Here is a 16,456-nt window from a genome sequence, read left to right as displayed (position 1 = left end):
GCGTCTTAGTGTCGACAAGGAACACCAGGAGCTCACGAAAGAACGGCAAATAGGCTGGGCAAAACATGACCATACAAGCGGCCAGTTTGAAGAGAAAAAGCAATTTTTGGTCGTGTTTGACGTGGGGGAAGTGAGACGGTCGTTATAAGGCAGCTAGTCATCCATCTCCCGGAGGTTACCCGGCAGAAGGGTCTAGCGTAAAGCCACGCTCTGCCCAACATGCGGGAAGCACAAGTTGGCTTTCGGTCAGCGACTTGCCCCGGAACCCTCCGACCTTTTTCTTCGGTGCAGTCATCTGCCTGCCATGTTGTCCTAGCCGAGTTTTTCATTTTGGAATGTTTTCTGGCAGGTGTTGATCATGCACTAGCGTCGGACTATACTTGCACACACATGACCAGGAGTGATACCAAATTGTGGTGGGCTGTGAAGAGAAGAGTTGTTACCAGCAATTGCTCACCCCTTGAGATAAAGCAAGGAGGGCAACTCTAGACACCCTTCGTTCATAAACTCATTTGGTCTTTCGAGACCTGGAGTAATTGTCAAAAGCTAAAATTTGGAGAGAACTAGACATAATATCAGCGTGAGTTGACCAGTAATTCCCATTTCATGGCAAGCCACAACGTAGTAATGGAGGTTTCAATGCTTCGACCTAACAGTGGAATCAAGACCTAGGACAAGAAGCCACCACCAGACTCCGCTGAAAGACACTCTTCGAAGGCTGCGATGCACTCATGAACGTATCCAGTCGCGAAAACAGTGTTGCACATGGCGGATTCGTCGCTGCAAGATTCCAGTTCGTTTGCCTCAACGAGATGCGTCGTCGTCGGACTGAAGAACAAGCCTTGTGCGTGTGGATCCACTGGGAGGCCTGGGCGTCGGATATGTCGCAAAAGTGCTGTCTCCGCCGTCATTACAGCGTGACTGACACGCTGACATACAGGATCAGCGCCGCTTTGGCCTGCCAATGCTGTGAGAGAAACCAAAACACATTTCTGAGCAAGGGACTTTCAGATACGAAAACCGAGTTCGAGTGCGAGAAATCTGGGGAAAAAAGATAAGCAGGCCAGAAAATCAGCACAAGAAAAAAATCCCAAAAGCCGTCGTGGTCGAAAGGCAGGACTTGGAGAGCGCAAAACTGCCGCCGTCGGGTGCCGGCGCGTCAAGTCACCAGAAGCAGGACCAGAGCGCTAGAAGTTCCCCGTCGCGGGTCCCCAGAAAACACGACTACCCCAGAAACGGGGAAGCCGGCCAGGGTCCACAGTTCGGCCCTTACCCCACAGACACGGGGGGCTCCACTCCACCATCAACAACATCCAGGCATGCTCCTCCCTTGGCCGAAGCCGCAGGATCGGACGTTCGCCGCTCGCGGGTCGACGTCGGATGTCACATCACGCCTGCCCGTCTACACGCCTGTTCAGTGGAAGAGGGAGAAGCCGTCAGTGAGCCGCCAAGGCACAACCACCATTCCCCCGCAATTCAGGCAAAATGCAGGAACGCGCTCTGATTGGCCGGCGCGCCATCACCACTCCCCACGGCGCGTCTGTTCTGGGGACCACTGCTCCGGTCGAGCGACAGTAGGTTGCACACGACCCGGGGGAATCGCGGCTGTGAGTCCTGTCCTTAGTCCTTACAGCCGCCTCCCCCGCAACAGGCCAACGGAATGCCTTGGTATGGCAAGCTGGGATGCCGGCCGTCTGGTGATGGCATCGGATCATCTGGTAGCGAGCGGAGCGAATGACGTTGGAGAGAAGCGCCTGCGTGCTGAGACAGCCGGCAATGCGCCGGCGAAGTTGTGGCTGCTAGGTTCCTTTTTGTCGTGATATATGGGCGATTTCCCCGGGAATTCTTGTGATGTTTGCACCGCCTCGGGTCCCCCCTTTCCATCGTAGACTTTTTGGTTTTGGAAGGTTCCAGCTCCCACGATGCAGATTGACATGTATGGGCGCGGCTTCAAGCTGCAGATGGCCATCACCGCTGCTTGCTCCATGGCCTTTATCCTCTTTGGTGAGTTTCCTTCCTTCTCCTCGTTTGAGACTGGCTGATGTGCCCCAGGTTACGATCAAGGAGTCTTCAGTGGAATCGTCGGCAACGAAGACTTTCTGGACATTGTGGGACATCCCGACGACACGATCCTCGGTATAATCGTTGCAGTGTACAACCTTGGCTGCTTTTCGGGGTGTATCGTTGCTTTTGCATTTGGCGAGGCCATGGGACGGCGCAGAGCAATGTGGTTCGCCATGGCCTGGGTCATTGTAAGTCTTGTCTTCTCGCTGACCAGGAATGGTTGTTGATTGCTGCAGATTGGCGCCGCACTCCAAGCTAGTGCATATTCGCAAGCGCAAATGATTGTTGCCCGCTTCGTCACCGGCATCGGAACCGGCATCGAGACGTCGACTGTGCCCATGTACCAAGCCGAGCTTTCGCACGCTCACAACAGAGGTCGTCTGGTCTGCAGTGAGCCCCTTTTTGTGGGTGTCGGAATCGTCACTGGTAAGTGTTGCCGGAGAGTCGAGGTCATTTGGCTGATGGTTTCAAGCGTACTGGTTCGACTACGGCATGAACTTTGTCGGCGGGCCCATTGCTTGGAGGCTTCCAATTGCATGCCAGATCATCTTTGCTGTAATCGTCATTGTTCTGGTCTTCGGTTTGCCCGACTCGCCTCGCGACTTGTTCAACAAGGGCAGGAACGAGGAGGCCACCAAGGTGCTCTGCGACGTGTTTGACAAGCAGCCCGACGACGAATCAGTGATCCAGGAGAGCAACGAAATCCTGCAGGCCATTGCCATTGAAGGCGAGGGTCAGAAGAGCTGGCTGCACATTTTCAAGCAGGACGAGGTCCAGACGGGGAAGCGCGTGTTGCTTGCGTATGGCATGCAATTCATGAACCAAGTTGGAGGGATCAATCTCGTGGTGTAAGTCTTGTTCGTGGCGCAATTTCAAAAGGCAGGACGGGCTGAGAATAGCTTTCGCACTGCTTACCTGGCTGGGAAAATACCCTCGTTAACACTGCCGCAGGTACTATCTTCCCACCGTCCTGGAGTCGAATGTCGGCATGACCCGAAATATGTCGCTATTGATAGCCGGCGTCACCCAGATCATGTTCCCGCTCGGCTCCATCGTCCCGGCGCTGGGAGCAGATAAGCTGGGTCGACGACGCCCAATGATGATCGGTAGCTTTGGACTCGGCATCTGTATGATGTTGGTGGCCGTGCTGCTGAGCTTCAAGGGCAGCAGCGTGGGCACGGCAACGTCTTCTGCCAGCGTCGCCTTCTTTTTCCTATACATGTTTATTTTTGGGGCCAGCGTCAACTGCATCCCGTGAGTGCTCTTACCTTTGAACATGCCTGCCGTTTATCCTCCGCTGTAGCTGTGCTAACGGAAATTCAGCTGGGTTTATGTCCCCGAAATCTTGCCCCTCCGAGCGCGCGCTCGTGGAACAGCCATTGGCATTTCATCCAATTGGCTGTGGAACTTTGTGATTGTGATGATCACTCCGGTAAGCACGTCGTCGGTCTGTTTTGGTCGAGTCGGTGCTAACGAAAGGCGCAGGTCATCATCAACCGGCTGCAGTGGAAGGCGTACATGATCTTCATGTGCACCAACCTGGCCTTCGTGCCTCTTGTATATTTCTGCTACCCCGAGACGGCAAACCTGACACTGGAAGAAATGGACTTGCTGTACACGACGCCCGGCAGTCCGATCCAAATCAGCAAGCGGATCCGTAGGGAGAAGGCCATGGGGCTGCGGACGCTCGAGACAGGAGGGTCGTCGTCGGCTGAAGGCGTTGCCGGGGAGAAGGTTGTGGCGCGCGAGGAGCAGCACATCCAGGCGACGGAAAAATTGTAAGCGAACGAAAGAGGGAATGTCGTCCGCGATTGGTACAGATGTGTTGGGATGCGATGTTAAGGTTCATGTCAAGCGCGCGGCCCGCGCGATGTAGGAGTGCAGCTATACCCCGTGGGGAAGGACGAGTTTCTCAGGTCGCAGCCAAATGCCGCCTCCCAAGTGCTTGGTAGGCGGGCGGTTAATAGCACACACCTCACACGTTTTGGAACATGCTAGGCCACTGGCTCATCGGCTCTCCGTCTCATCGGTTCATCGCTTCATCGGCTGCAGGCCATGTCCCTGTCCCCGAATACGTGCCGTGTCAGTCATTGGGCCACATGGTACGTCAGGTCGCCGACTACATGTACAAAGAATGCTTACGCAAAGATTTGTGACACCCTCCCCTATCATACACTTCATTCCTGTCTTCACCAAGCCACAAGCCTGGCTGGGGGATTCTTTTGATTAGCTGCCCAACTTCTTGAATATAAGGAGGGGCGCCTATAATCGCATCTCGCGGGCGATATTGGCACGCGCTCCCGCAGTAATTATGCCATTCAGTCCGCCACCTGGTCCCTGGTTTACCTCTTTCTTTCGCTTCCTTTGTCCTTAAAAACTTCGTCTCCCTTCCTGCAATTTCACCTTGGTCAATGTCACTGTGTTTTCTTTGAAGTAAACACAGGTTGCCCGCCACAACAAACGATCTCTAACGGACCAAACCAAAACAAATATCGCCACCATTACCATGCAGTCCTCGAAACACTCCCTCACCGCCTCAGGACTCGCTATGGCGCTCCTTCTCTTCCTCACCCCTCTGACATCCGCCATATCTCTCGACACCAACGATGCCGCCTCGATCAAAGCAGCAGCCAACACCGCTGCCAAGGGCATCATATCCAGCTACACGTTCGGGGCGGCGGGCACAGCCGAATACCTGGTGGGGACGTGGCCGAAGCCCATTTACTGGTGGGAGGCGGGCGCCGTTTGGGGTGGAATGGTCGACTACCGGGCGTACACAGGCGACGCGCAGTACAACCAGCTGATCCAGCGAGCCTTCGAGGCGCAGGCAGGTCCAGAAAATAGCTTCACGCGCGACGAGTTCCGCAAGGAATTTGTGAGTCTGGTCTACCCTTTTCTGGTGACTGAAACAAATTTTGTCCGGAGCAGCGAGCCTCGGTTGCGCTTCTTGTCCATTTTTTCGCACCTGTAATGCATGACCGTCCAGACTGACAACGTCCAGGGCAATGATGATCAAGCCTTCTGGGCTCTCTCCGCGCTGTCGGCCGCCGAACAATCCTTTCCTGCGCTCGCGAACCCTTCACACGGTTACGCCACACTAGCCGCCAATGTTTTCAGCGCGCAGATAGCACGGTGGGACACCACATCCTGCGGTGGGGGGCTGCGGTGGCAAGTGTATCCAGAAAACAAAGGCTACACGTATAAGAATAGCGTGTCCAACGGGGCACTGTTCCAAGTGGCAGCGCGGTTGGCGCTATTCAACAACGATGTAACCGGCAAGTACGCGACGTGGGCGGCCAAGCTGTGGGACTGGAGCGTCGGGGTCGGCTTCGTTGATCAGGAGAACCAGTACGCCGTGTACGACGGCGCCAATGTGGGGACCAACTGCACCGACATCAACCTCGTACAGTGGACGTACAACAACGCCTTGTATCTGTACGGCGCCGCTGCCATGTACAACTTGACGGCGTCGACCAAGTCAGCTGACGCGGGAATGTGGAAGGAGAGGGTTGATGCACTCGTTGCACACGCTGCGCGCTCTTTTTTCAATCGCCCCGGCATCCCCCTTGAGCAGCACGGCGACGCCATGTATGAGGCGGCGTGCGAGCCCATCAACATGTGCAACACTGACCAGATGTCTTTCAAGGCATATCTGTCGCGATGGCTGGCCAAGACGACGGTCATCGTGCCCCACACGTTGGAGATTATCAAACCGCTAATTACGGCGTCGGCGAAAGGCGCGGCAGATGCGTGTACGGGTCCTGGCGAGCTCAACTGCGGCTTCCGCTGGAACACAGGCAACTTCGACGGCATGAATGGGCTGGGACCGCAGCTAGCGGCGTTGGAGGTGTTTGACGCGCTGCTGCTGGTCAACCGGCAGGCGTTGACGATCAAAGGTGGAGTAACTGTGCCCTCGCGGCCGACGAAAACAAGCTCAATTTCGACTTCCAGCACGACGACTTCTTCCTCGAGCACTTCGTCGACTTCTTCGTTGAGCAGGTCGACTTTTTTAGGCTCATCGTCAACCTCGTCTTCGTCCTCCTCTTCTTCAAAGACTTCGTCTTTATCATCTTCGAAGACGAGTTTGAGCAGCCTGCGGTCGACATCTTCATCAAGTCGACCCAGGTTTACGTTTGCACCGACAAGCGTTTCAGCCACAACCACCGTCCCGACGACGTTGAGAACGTCTACAGAAATGGGAGCAGACATGTCAGCAGCTCTCATAGCCATCATGAAGGCCATTGGCGCAGCTGAGCAACGGGTCAGTGCGACGGTATGAGTAGGATGACAAAAGGAATGAAAAACGTGGGTCGGAGGAGAGTGAAGGAAGACAAGAATGGTAAAGGAATGTACAAGACAATTGAATGGGCATTAACAAAATCCTCAGCGAAAGCGAAGGCGCTGGTAAAAGTACAGTGAGTACAAGGTGTTTTGATATTTCAAACAGCCGACCCAAAAACAGGTCGCATAGAAAGTAGACAGTTAAAGACTCCATGTGCCCCCTAAAGATTTCCACCCATAAGGACGCCCTGAACGGGAACCAAAGAAACGACGGCAGAAGGGACCGAAAACAAGAGGTATTGAACTGATTTTCCAGGACTTAGGACTCAGCGGAGCGCTTCGTGGTATTACGTTGGACGAAAAAGGGAGAGAACAAACAAAACAAGAACCGCAGAACAACCCGCTCCAAACACCTGACAAACCCTCAAACCCAAAATCCAAAGTTAAAGTAGATACAAGAAGGATCAAATGGCGCGTGCCCATTAAAGAAGCGTGCGAAAAAGTGTGCGGCGCGAGCGGGCTGTCAAGAAGCGACTTTTTCTTTCCTCTTTGCAACGGTTGCCGATAGGTGGTGCAATAAGATCAGGCGACAGTCAGGTTCTGTGTCTGCAAACTCGGCTTGCGGGTCGTGGTAGGGAGCTGCTCCCTCTTCAACGCGCGGATGATTTGTTCCAAGCGTTTGCGTTCTTCCTGCTCACCCTGCACACGACAGTCAACCATAGCTCGGTACTGTTGAGATTGTGACTTACCCTCAAAGCCTTGAACGCCTCGGCCCTCTCCTCTCTCATCATCCTCTTGAATTCGTCCCTCATGACGCGCGTGCTCGTCGTGTCCTGTACCGGCCCGCCAGAACCGTTACCTGGACTCCTCATGCCCATCCAGCGCATCTTCTCCTCGTTCAGCTGCGCCTCGAGCTGTTCGGCCTTCTCCCTGAGCTGGTCAATGACACCCTCCAGTCCTTCGCGCTCCTTCTCCGTTTCCACGTTGGCCCTGGTGAGCTCTTCAAATTCGGTGATGGTGTCGCGCAACTCCTCGCGAAGCCTCTTCTCCCGCTCAGTCACCTCGCGCATCTGCAGTTGCGCGGCTGCTGACTCTTGTTGAAGACGGGCTACCTCTTCGGCCATTTCGACGTTCTTAACGCTAAGGGCTTCCAGCTGTGCTTCGACTTCCGGATTGGCGGCCGCTCGCTGTGACCGACTGCCATACGCCTCGTCCAGCTCGGCGCGTGCTACCGTAACCTCGGTTTGGAGACGTACGACATCACCCTCCAGCTCACGCAACTCCCTCTCCCTCTGTTGCAGCTCATCACCCTTCTCTTTGGCCGTGCGCTCGGCTTGCTCGCGCGCGGCTTGAGATTCCTCGAGCGAGGCTGAGAGATCCGCCACATGTGCTTCGGCTTCTGCGACTTGGGCTTGAGCGTCGGTCACGGAAGCGCGCGCCTGTTCGAGGGCTTGCTCGAGACGTTCCTCTAGCTGGGCGATTTGCTCTTGCGAAGCACGCTGCGCTTCTTCTTGCTCCTGCATGGCATCTCTATCGTTGGCGCTGTTGTGCAATGCGTCGCGAAGGCGCTCCATCTCGCCACGCAGACGCATAAACTCTTCTTCCTTTTCGGCATCCGACTTTTCGTTGAGTTCGCGCTGTTGCCGGATTTGGCGACGGAGAATGGAGTTCTTTTCCTTCAGGCTTTGGGACCTGCGGTAAATGTGGGAAACTTCGGAAGTGAATTGGTGGATGGAAAATTTCTCGGGCAAGGCATCTTCATCAGGCGAAATCTCATCCAGCTCAGCAGCATTGTGCTCTGGTTCTGCCTCGAGCATCCGGCGTCGCTGAGCCTTGCGTTGTCGATATTCCTCCTCTCCATTCACGATCGTGGTCCACAGCTCTTGCAAGATGCTCTCGTACCTCCCGGCGTCGTTCATGTCGTCTCCGCCACCTCTTGAGGCCAAGGAAAGCTCAGCCCGAAGCGCCTTTTGTGCTTGGTCAATGGCCGATATCACGCCCTCCATGTAAGAGAACTGATGTTGAATACCATCTCCGATAGGTGGAGCGGGATACTCTTCATCATACTCTTGCCTGGAAGCGCATATTATTTGGAAGAGGAGTTTGTTGATGATTTCGAGTTGCTCTGGGGGAGCTTCGAGCGCTCTGTCTTGATGGAGGCTCTGTCGCATGTTGCTTTGCTCCGCCTCGACATCACGCAACCCTTGGTCAAGATAGTCGAGCTTTTCCGCAATCTTGGCAGCGCGCTCCGCGGGACTCGCATCCGTCGAATGCTTTGGAGCAGCATTGTATTCCTTGTTGGACTCGGGGTTCGCCCGTATTATCAGCTGCCGAAGACGGTCACTGAGGTCCTCAAGTCGGTTCTCAACAGATTGTAGTGTTTCGTTGTCAACCTCCGAAGTACCTCCTCCGAGCGAATCAGCTTTGGTAGGTAGAGCTTTGCCATTTTTCAATGCATCCACCAATCGATCCAGATTCTCTGGCGACCGATAAAAACTCCGCTCGTCGAAGCCATTCTTGTCCTCAATCCTTGTTGGACTTCTTGCGCTAGCATTCTCATAGGTGTACGAGCTAGCCGGACTATCCGGACGCGCTGCCTGGGAGATGTTCTGGAGCAGCGATTGTCGATTGTTCCCTAGTTTCGTTGGTCCTTTGTAAGTCAATTGCAAAATCCCCGCAGTATGCCTAAGCAACTGCATTTCTATCTCCCTCGAGCGTCTTTCCATCATCCAAAGATCGCGCGTAAAGTCGTCGCATTTCTTTGCGCTCGCAGCGAGTTCCGATTCGCTCTTGGACAAGGAGTCTGGGTTGACTTGGCCGATACTTGTCTGGCTAGCTTTGCTCATGTTCCGCGAGTGGAGCTTTTCGAAGCTTCCGCTAGACCCGCGACGTCTTTTTGACGAGTACAGCCGATTGAGAGACTGCGCAGCGTCGCGAACCTTGGATTCCAGAGCCAATTTTTGACCAACGGCCTCCATGCGCGAAGCCAGGGAGGCGCGCTCCTTTTTCAAAGCTTCCAACTCGTCGATCGACAAGACGTCGTATGCCATGCTGTCTCCAACAGCCGTCTCGACCAAGAGGTGGACGTGAACAACATCGTTGAGATTGAGGGAGGGAGACGTGCGCGGCTTCGATTGTTGAGGGGTCGAGTTGTCTGGTTGGGCGTCGGCGACGGCGCTCCTGTAGTTCTCCTGCAACACGTCGCGGGGCGGAGGTGGTAGGCTCCGACCATTGCTGTAGACGGATGAACCGCCACCTAGGGTTGGAGAGTCGAGAGACGTGTAAGTTCCGGGGGCGGGGAAGTTGTAGCTCAAAGGCGGCGGTGGACTGAGGGCAAATTCCTGGCTTTCAGACATTCGCTGCATTGCGACGCGCGAGGAGCATTCGAGAGCGACGGGAGGAGAAGAGAGTGGAGGGATTGGCGGGTAGATCAAACGAAAGGCATCAGTTGGGTTCTGCGGTCTCGGGCGGCAGCCTGGGGCTCAGAGCATGGAGGGGAAAAGCGTATAGGTAATGGTACGTATTTTGGGTTCATAGGGGCTTGGGGTTGATGGATTGTGACAGGGACGATCTCGTCCCGTTTGGGCTTGGCCGCCGCCCCTCGGTCGTCATCCCCAGTGCTTCAGGAAAAGGAGCCCCTCAACACCAAATCTCCAGACGCTAGCACGTAGTCACGGTCAAAACATATCTGTCCGTCATCTGCCTGCCAGCCCCCTCATTCTCTGCCGTCGACCATGCACCTGCACCCCCCAGCGGCTTACACCGTCATCGACCATCCCGCCCAGGGACCCCTTCCTCCCTTCTGCACATGCTCACAGCCATCAGCCGTCACGGTCAATTGGCGGCCCTCACCGCAGTTTTCTTCAGCAATGATGCAACCCGTTGTGCATACCCCCACGTAGCCCGCTCGGGAACTGCGCTTCATGGCTCCCTTCATCTGCTGCGTGCTTCTCCGCATCTCGCCATTCCATCCCTCTCCACCTCCATGACTCGTCCACTACTTGAGACTTCTCGTCCCAGCCAGAGGGAACCTATCATTTACAAGCTCCCATCATGAGGAAAAGTGCTCTTAAACGTCATGATTCCGCCAACCAAAACATTTGGCATCGCGAGTCCGCCTTTGTTGCCGCAATGGAAGCTCCGCGGTACTCGTACCACCAGATCCGCCAGTACTACGACCGAATCTGTCTGGAAGAGAACATGAGGATGTACGATGTGAATCCTCTGAGTCCGGCAGATAAGCTCGAATTCCTGGGCGTTTTGCAGCGGCATAGCCTGTCAACCATTCCCATGGAGAACATCAGTCTCCACTACTCAACCTACCGACAAATATCCTTGGACGGAGAAGAGCTCTTTGCAAAGCAGGTCCTCAGCCCCGGTCGCGGCGGCTCGAGTCTTGAAAATAACCTTCTGCTGAGCATCGTGCTGAGATCTCTGGGCTACAACGTCTATCTCACCGGAGCGCGAGTCAAGGAGGCTGAAGACAGGCCCTTCAGCGCATGGTTCGTATTGGAACATGAATGCTCCAACCCCGCAGCCGAGTCTGATGCTGGTCCAGGTGCCATGCTGTTTGTCTGGTCACAATCGGCCTTTACAACCACGTCGTTGATGTCGGTTTCGGGCCAAATGGTCCAACACGCCCACTACGCGTTGACAAGAATACGAGCGAGAATACCTGCGCCCAAATCGCTCCAGCTCACATGCGCCTGGCGTGGAAGAACATCGAAGGAAACACAGATCCAAATCAGCGTCTCTGGGTGTACCAGTACCGCCGGAACCAGGACAGCGCATGGCAAGATTTGTATTGCTTCAGTGAGATGGAATGGCTGCACCAAGATTTCCAGCTCATCAACTATTACACAAGCACAAACCCCAGAAGTTGGTTCACACAGACGGTCATTTGCAGTAAGATGGTCATAGATTCCCCGGAAAACCCCGAACTCATTGGCGCCATGATTCTTCAGAACGAGTTGACCATGTGCATTCACGGAAGGGTAGAATCGCAGCAAGTCTTCAAGTGCGAGGAGGACCGACTGGGGGCTTTGGACAAGGTGTTTGGCATAGCATTGACCAAGAGCGAGCAAGACGGGATCAAGGGCCTGGTGACGGAAATCAAGTAGTAGTCTTGAATTGTATGTAATTGAACGGCCGCTGATTGCACTGAGTGCGTCCATGACGAGAGTGGATCTGGGAGCGTTCCCCGCACTGTTCAACAGCCAGTGTAGCCGGGCTCGAGCTGCACCGTGTGTTAACCTCCGCATACCTCGCAAGCAGGACAGCTGCACACCTACATGCCACGGGTTGTTGAGCTCGAAGCCGTCGGGAGCAATAGGCCTGTCGGCTTGGCCTCTGTGGTAGCCGGTCAAACGCTTGTCGCGGCGCATCACTGTCGCCACTTAGCACGCCGCCAATCGCCGAGGGGGTTCGGACGGAGGTACTTTGCTACGGAGAGTCAGCTTGCATCCTCAGTCATTGCTTGTAGCGGGCGAGATTGCTCACCTTGTCCCATTTGTCGATGCCATATCTCCAGTTCTTACCACCGTTCTGGATCCTGCGCACCTGGCTCAAGCCGAAGCTGGAAACGCCGAACATCTGTAATGGCGTGAGCTTCATTGGGTGTTGGGGCGATTGGCGAGGACACGTACGCCAACGATGATGCCATAGGGCAACAGGGCCTCGAAGGGAATGCCCATTCTGAGAGACAATCGGATAGGAGCACTGGTCGCGATGGAGCGGGATGGTGTTGTTCCTGGGTAGATAGGTAGCCAACGGCTGCACGCTGCGGTCCAGCACTTGGGGTGTGGTCCGTGCGCGCTCGCCGCCGCTTGGGAAGTGAGCGAGCCCTCTCCGTGACAGAAAGCAAACCAAGGGGCAGTACAATCGCCAACAGCACTCTCGCCGCCGGCAGACGACGGATTCGGTGTCGCCAGCTCACAAGCTATTTGCACAGTCGCAGAACCCGCTATAAAACCGCGACGCCGCCCAGAGACCAACGCGTCGCGCCCGCGGCTTCTCCGCAGTCGATCCAGCCACGCACCAGCGCCGACAACCTCACCCACCTCCCTCAACATCCGCCAATGCCGTCACCCACGCCGGTATATGCCTAAAAGACGCCATATACTCGTGTGTTGGGGCGCATAGCGAGCAATCCACCCGTACGGACACGCGACTTGGCCACTGCGCGACACCCACCTCTGCATGTGCAGGCAATAAGGCGTGTCCAAGACTCATTTCACGCGCGACTTTCGGACGCTTCAGTATCTAAACCTGGATTTCTTTGCTTCCAAACTGGCCTCGGTCTTGTCATACGCCATGGCCGCCGAGCCGAGCAGGCTGTTAGGCCCGGGACCAGGCAACAACGCTGCGGACGACGACAGTGATGTGGATGCCGAGCACGAGGAAGACGTGGACATGATACAACCGGCGCCGCTGGCAGGGCAGGATCTGAGCAACGTGGAGGAGCAAGGCATGGACATCGATGCAGAGGGCGAGGACGAGGATGCCGAAGGCGAAGAGGTCGACGACGAAGACGCCGGCGAACCGGTTGGAGCTGTCAAGATACAAGCTGGGCATGAATTGGACGTAGGAGAGAATGATGAGGACGCCGAGATTGATTCCTCATCGGAGGATGCCAAGAGCAGTGGAAGCGAAGCAGACCCGGAGAGCGAGTCTGAATCAGACGCTGGTAATGACTGGGAGGGCCAAAGCGACACTGCAGAGGAAGCTGATGCTGAGATTCTCGACCCGAACCGCTGTGTGTAAGTCCAGATATGCATGTCTGTAACCTGGGTGGGCCTGATGCTGATCTGTTGAAAACAGGTTTTGCGGACAAGACGAGGAGCATGACCCGAGTGAGGAGTTTGAAGAATATCTCTCGTGCGCAGTGTGTGGGGACAATTGTGAGTGAGAGCCCTGTTGTGAAAGAGCTGGACGCTGATGTTTTGTTCGCAGCTCATCGGCAGTGTGCCCGAGACGCTAACTCTCTTAAGACGGATGATGGTAAGCCAAGCCCTGTGCTCACTCCCAACTCGGCCGCTTTATTCTACCGAGCATTCACTCACCCTTTTCAGATGCTGAGAATTGGCGCTGCAACTCCTGTATGGAAAATGGCCTGCAGGCAGACGAAGAAGAGACGCCCAAAGCAGCTCCCCGGAGACGTTCCTCGGCGCCCAAACTGACTAGAGATTTATTGCCCACGTCTCGTGGGACCACCAAGCCAGACTCCCACTCCGTATTCAACACACTCATCCATCCAGATGATCCCATGGACGGTTCCCGCGCTCTGCGCAAGCGCAAGGCCGATTCTGAAGAGCAGGCCTTGCCTTTGCGCTCTACCAGAAAACGCCGACGCTCCTCTCAGACGCAGACTGCATCTGAAGGTGGAGACGATGATGAGGGCTCGTCCGTAGCTGCCGCAGCGGTCAACTCTCAAAGAGCAATGACTACAGACGGAGAGACGCGAGACTCTGAGGAGGAAGGCTCCCAGGCCGTCCGGACCTCTCGGCGTACGAGACCAAGACGCTCGACGTCGCAGAAGGTAGACCGTCCTGGTGCCCTCATCATGAAATCTACGAAAAACTCGCTAGTGATAGCGTTTACTAATCTTGATACCACCAAGCTCCGAGACGTCTTGAGCTCTACGCTCAAGCAAAAGAAGAGGCGAGCGCGCGACCGTGCCAGACGAGCCGAAAGGGCTGCCGCTGCCGCAGTTGAAGAGCCCGAGGTCTCACACTATCCGGCCTTGCACAACAACTTTCACCAGTTCTTTGGCTTTCCTGACCGCGATGCTGATGACACAAAGTCAAAGCCATACGGCGGCATTCTCTCGGAAGCTGAAGCCGACACCAGTAAGACCTTCCCTCAAGCAGCAGATCGCAAGCGATTTGAAGAAGCACGGCTCAAGGCCGAGGACGATTGGAAGAAGAAGACTGCGACGGGATCCGGCCACGATCACTCTCGCACTCCCAAAGTATCGGGACCGCCCAGCAAGATCAAGTGCATCAACTTTGGAGGCTACGAGATTGATACTTGGCATGCCGCGCCGTATCCTGAAGAGTACAGCCGAAACAAAGTCTTATATATTTGCGAATTTTGTCTCAAGTATATGAACTCTGACTACGTCGCGTGGCGGCACAAGGTAAGCCGTGTTGAAGTTGGTCTGTTCGTGAATTTGCTAATGTTTTGCAGCTCAAATGCCCCGCAAAACACCCGCCAGGCGACGAGATATACCGTGATGGACGGTTCTCATTCTTTGAAGTCGATGGGCGAAAAAATCCCGTCTACTGTCAAAATCTCTGCCTGCTGGCAAAGCTTTTCCTTGGCTCCAAGACATTGTACTACGATGTCGAGCCCTTTCTGTTTTACGTCATGGCCGAGACGGACGAATATGGCTGCCATTTTGTTGGGTACTTTTCAAAAGAAAAGCGCCCAAGCAGTCTCAACAATGTCTCTTGCATTCTGGTCCTTCCCATCCACCAGCGAAAGGGCTTTGGGCATATGCTCATTGAGTTCTCTTACCTCTTGACCCGGGTCGAAAAGAAGACCGGCTCGCCCGAGAAGCCTCTCTCCGACATGGGTCTGGTCTCCTACAGAAGCTACTGGCGGTTGATATTGTGCTACAATCTCATCAACCAAAAGGGCCCCATCAGCATCACACAACTGTCCGAGCGAACGGGCATGACACCGGATGACATTGTATCCGCACTCGAGGGCTTGCGCGCGCTCGTCAGAGATCCAGTCACGAAACAGTATGCGCTCAGGTTGGACTATGACTACTTCAAGTTCTACATTGAAAAGTTTGAGGCCAAAAAATACCCCCAAATCAAACCAGACTGCCTTGTTTGGACACCTTACGTCATGGGACGAAACAACCTGGCTCACTACGACGAAGGTCCGCCTCTTCACACTGTTGCACAGCGCGATGGTGATGGAGAAGAAAAGGTTGCTCCCGAGGAAGGCGTTCAACAAGAAATTGCCAAGGAATCATCCTCACAGCCCCCACAAACCAACGGACATCCACCTGAGGAGAAGGAAGATACCGAGGAAGTTCCTACAAAACAGGAAGACGAAGGAGAGCCGTCCACACAAGTCACTGCCCCAGAACCACGGAGTCCATCGGCACAGCATCGTCCAACGACACCACTTCGTCGTCGCAGCTCTGCTGCCACTGCTGCCACTGCGGCCACCAGCAACGCTGCCGAACCTACGGCAACATCTAACAAATCGAACCCTTCGACCCCCAAGACCAATGGCTTCCACCACGCATCTCAATCCCAACCTGCACCCTCAGTGACCGCTTCGACTCCCGCTCCCGCTCCCAACGCTACCACTTCAGCCATTCCTCCCACCCGGTTCGAAGTCTTCCCACCCATCCCCGGAGCCGCCGCACGCAAGCGCGGGCGTCCTTTCTCTTCATCGTCAGCTACAGCCCGACGAACCGGCACGCCCGCCCGCACATCGACACGTTCGTCAGCAGCACAGCCCGAAACTCCACTCGCGGGCCACGGCACGCGAAGCAGTGGCAGGCCAGCGCCGCCGACGACGGTCCGGCGCACGCGCAGCAAGCTCGGCGAGATGGAACTGCTCAACGGGCTGGGAGAGGAGGCGAACACGCGAGGAAAGAACGAATCCGACGATGAAGAGTCCGACGACGATGAAGAAGATGACGACGACATGGAAGACGCCGCGTCGAGCGCAGCGCTCAGCCGAGGGCGCAGAGGCAGCGGCCGGGGTAAAGGAAAAGGCGTAGGCAAAGGAATAGGCAAAGGCAAGGGTAAAGGAAAGGGCAAGTCGATTGTCGAGGTCGTCGACGAGCTGGACGAAGACGCCGAGGGCGAAGACGTCGACATCGATGCTGTGGGCGAGGACGATCCGGATGCCTGACTATCTTGGTGGCGCGGCTTGGGTGCGGCGTCGTCGGCGACGCCGGGCGATGCTTGACCTTGCTGCTGCTGCTGCCGCTGCTCTGTTGCTGCGAGTAATAATGGAAGACTCTAGTGGGATGGACTAGAAAGAAGCGAGGAGGCCGCGCAGGTTGTTGATGAAGGGCTGGGCCGGGCCGGGCCGGGCCGGGCGTTATGGACTTGCAGCATTTCCTCTCTTTCTCCATTAC

General features: G+C 55.5%; 6 protein-coding genes across 6 annotated transcripts; 4 read left to right on the top strand and 2 right to left on the bottom strand.

Annotated features, from left to right (window-relative positions):
* Positions 1-1,819: 1,819 nt before the first annotated feature.
* Positions 1,820-3,951, top strand: J3D65DRAFT_9689 (general substrate transporter). The gene is made up of 7 exons (XM_066804293.1): positions 1,820-2,004; positions 2,053-2,252; positions 2,301-2,490; positions 2,537-2,912; positions 3,016-3,318; positions 3,388-3,496; positions 3,550-3,951. Exons 1-7 carry the CDS (start codon positions 1,923-1,925, stop codon positions 3,844-3,846), a joined length of 1,557 nt encoding a protein of 518 aa, XP_066659462.1. The 5' UTR covers positions 1,820-1,922; the 3' UTR covers positions 3,847-3,951.
* Positions 3,952-4,283: 332 nt separating this feature from the next.
* J3D65DRAFT_608874 (glycosyl hydrolase family 76-domain-containing protein) lies at positions 4,284-6,567 on the top strand. Its single transcript, XM_066798632.1, has 2 exons — positions 4,284-4,939; positions 5,066-6,567. Exons 1-2 carry the CDS (start codon positions 4,571-4,573, stop codon positions 6,341-6,343), a joined length of 1,647 nt encoding a protein of 548 aa, XP_066659461.1. The 5' UTR covers positions 4,284-4,570; the 3' UTR covers positions 6,344-6,567.
* Positions 6,568-6,912: 345 nt separating this feature from the next.
* On the bottom strand, positions 6,913-9,965 carry J3D65DRAFT_9562 (Up-regulated during septation-domain-containing protein). The gene has a single exon (XM_066804273.1). The coding sequence runs from the start codon at positions 9,708-9,710 to the stop codon at positions 6,996-6,998; it is 2,715 nt and encodes a 904-aa protein (XP_066659460.1). The 5' UTR covers positions 9,711-9,965; the 3' UTR covers positions 6,913-6,995.
* A 33-nt stretch (positions 9,966-9,998) lies between these two features.
* J3D65DRAFT_608871 (arylamine N-acetyltransferase 1) lies at positions 9,999-11,527 on the top strand. The gene is made up of 2 exons (XM_066798631.1): positions 9,999-10,847; positions 10,904-11,527. Exons 1-2 carry the CDS (start codon positions 10,399-10,401, stop codon positions 11,463-11,465), a joined length of 1,011 nt encoding a protein of 336 aa, XP_066659459.1. The 5' UTR covers positions 9,999-10,398; the 3' UTR covers positions 11,466-11,527.
* Positions 11,528-11,554: 27 nt separating this feature from the next.
* Positions 11,555-12,038, bottom strand: J3D65DRAFT_663486 (uncharacterized protein; the record flags this gene model as incomplete). The annotated part of the gene is made up of 5 exons (XM_066802671.1): positions 11,555-11,581; positions 11,637-11,731; positions 11,776-11,782; positions 11,845-11,937; positions 11,991-12,038. The coding sequence occupies 5 exons, from the start codon at positions 12,036-12,038 to the stop codon at positions 11,555-11,557; spliced, it is 270 nt and encodes an 89-aa protein (XP_066659458.1).
* Positions 12,039-12,215: 177 nt separating this feature from the next.
* Positions 12,216-16,406, top strand: J3D65DRAFT_608865 (histone acetyltransferase MYST2). The gene is made up of 5 exons (XM_066798630.1): positions 12,216-13,103; positions 13,165-13,244; positions 13,297-13,344; positions 13,416-14,482; positions 14,533-16,406. Exons 1-5 carry the CDS (start codon positions 12,658-12,660, stop codon positions 16,225-16,227), a joined length of 3,336 nt encoding a protein of 1,111 aa, XP_066659457.1. The 5' UTR covers positions 12,216-12,657; the 3' UTR covers positions 16,228-16,406.
* The last annotated feature ends 50 nt before the right edge of the window (positions 16,407-16,456 follow it).

The sequence above is a fragment of the Phyllosticta citribraziliensis genome (genome assembly GCF_038025025.1).
Source record: "Phyllosticta citribraziliensis strain CPC 17464 chromosome Unknown J3D65scaffold_1, whole genome shotgun sequence".
Classification (NCBI taxonomy): domain Eukaryota; kingdom Fungi; phylum Ascomycota; class Dothideomycetes; order Botryosphaeriales; family Phyllostictaceae; genus Phyllosticta; species Phyllosticta citribraziliensis.
The sequence above is the reverse complement of the archived record's forward strand: the minus strand, read 5'-3'. Positions and strand labels throughout refer to the sequence as shown.